Here is a 1,181-nt window from a genome sequence, read left to right as displayed (position 1 = left end):
TATATTATTTATAATTTTTGGGGGTTTGGTATCACGACGAGAAATAAAGAATTGAAGATAATTCATATTTAATTTATTTCTACTATCATTTTTATATGGTTACACGTCGTTTCTCGGTTTATTATCGTCTAAGTTCCGGCTTGTTCATCGATTATCTTGATCTGTACAGCCACCTGCATGCATGTGCTGTGTATCGTACTAAAAATAACCAATTTGAACGTGCCAGGACGATATGTAGATCAGCACAATGAAGGTCGAAGGAAGTTCAAAAAAGACAGAAACTGAATAATTTTCCAGGATACAATTCTGTAACAAAACAATGTGTGCCCCATTTTTTTGGCAACCTTCCCTAAAGGTGCCCTTCAATCAAGGAACACCATTAGACAATATAAATTCACTCTTGGGCAGTCCTGACTTCAGATGGGTTTTATTAGTCTACATAATTGAAAATGCTTCGCTAAATGTGTGTTGAATACCACTTCTGTCTTGTTGACCGTCTTTCCTGTCTAAAAACAGCTAATATTTGTAGTATTTTGCGTTTCAAAACATTCCCAAGATACGAAAGTACTATATAATGTTAACTTCAAACAGAGCACAGTGAACTCACAATTGTAATCCTCAGCATATATAGTTCAAAAAAGCCGATTTTACCAATTGCCTTTGGAAAGCTCTTTGAGTCATCATGTTTTGCTCGTTGCCTATACAAATAACTATTCAAGTAACTTTTAAGATGTTAAAAGAAGAAATGTGACTGTAGGATATCTTAATAATATTTTATTTATCAATAAATAAACAGATAATCTTGAAATAACAATACAACAACAATATTAAAACAATATCATTAACAATAAACAATATGATTAGGTCATCATCTAAACTGAGGATACATGTACGAGTTGACGTATGTTGGAAAAGACATCGTTCTTTGAAATGTGGCATTGTTGGATGGTGCTGGGATGGAAGATGGTATATTATAAACTGGTCTGGAAGCAACTGACGATGGTATTACTTGGGACATCAATGCTGAAGGAGACATCATATTATATTGTGGAATGTTTGCCGCAACTGGTGGAATGTAGCTTGGATTCATTGGTGGAAAAGCGGGTTTGTTGTCACGGACTCGCTTCCTCCATCTGGCACGCTTGTTTGAAACCAAATCTGAAATAAATCAAAAACATAAT

General features: G+C 34.6%; 1 protein-coding gene across 1 annotated transcript in view; it reads right to left on the bottom strand.

Moving 5' to 3' along the window:
• Positions 1–868: 868 nt before the first annotated feature.
• The window catches only part of LOTGIDRAFT_168954 (hypothetical protein), a gene marked incomplete at both ends in the record, with an annotated part of 1,013 nt that continues 700 nt past the window's right edge, over positions 869–1,181 (bottom strand). Inside the window, one exon of the mRNA XM_009067236.1 lies at positions 869–1,158. Within this exon, the coding sequence (XP_009065484.1) occupies positions 869–1,158 (290 nt within the window). The remainder of the gene's footprint in view (positions 1,159–1,181) is intronic.

This window comes from Lottia gigantea (genome assembly GCF_000327385.1).
Source record: "Lottia gigantea unplaced genomic scaffold LOTGIsca_80, whole genome shotgun sequence".
Classification (NCBI taxonomy): Eukaryota; Metazoa; Mollusca; class Gastropoda; family Lottiidae; genus Lottia; species Lottia gigantea.
Note: the sequence above shows the minus strand (reverse complement) of the source record. Positions and strands in the feature narration are given on the sequence as shown.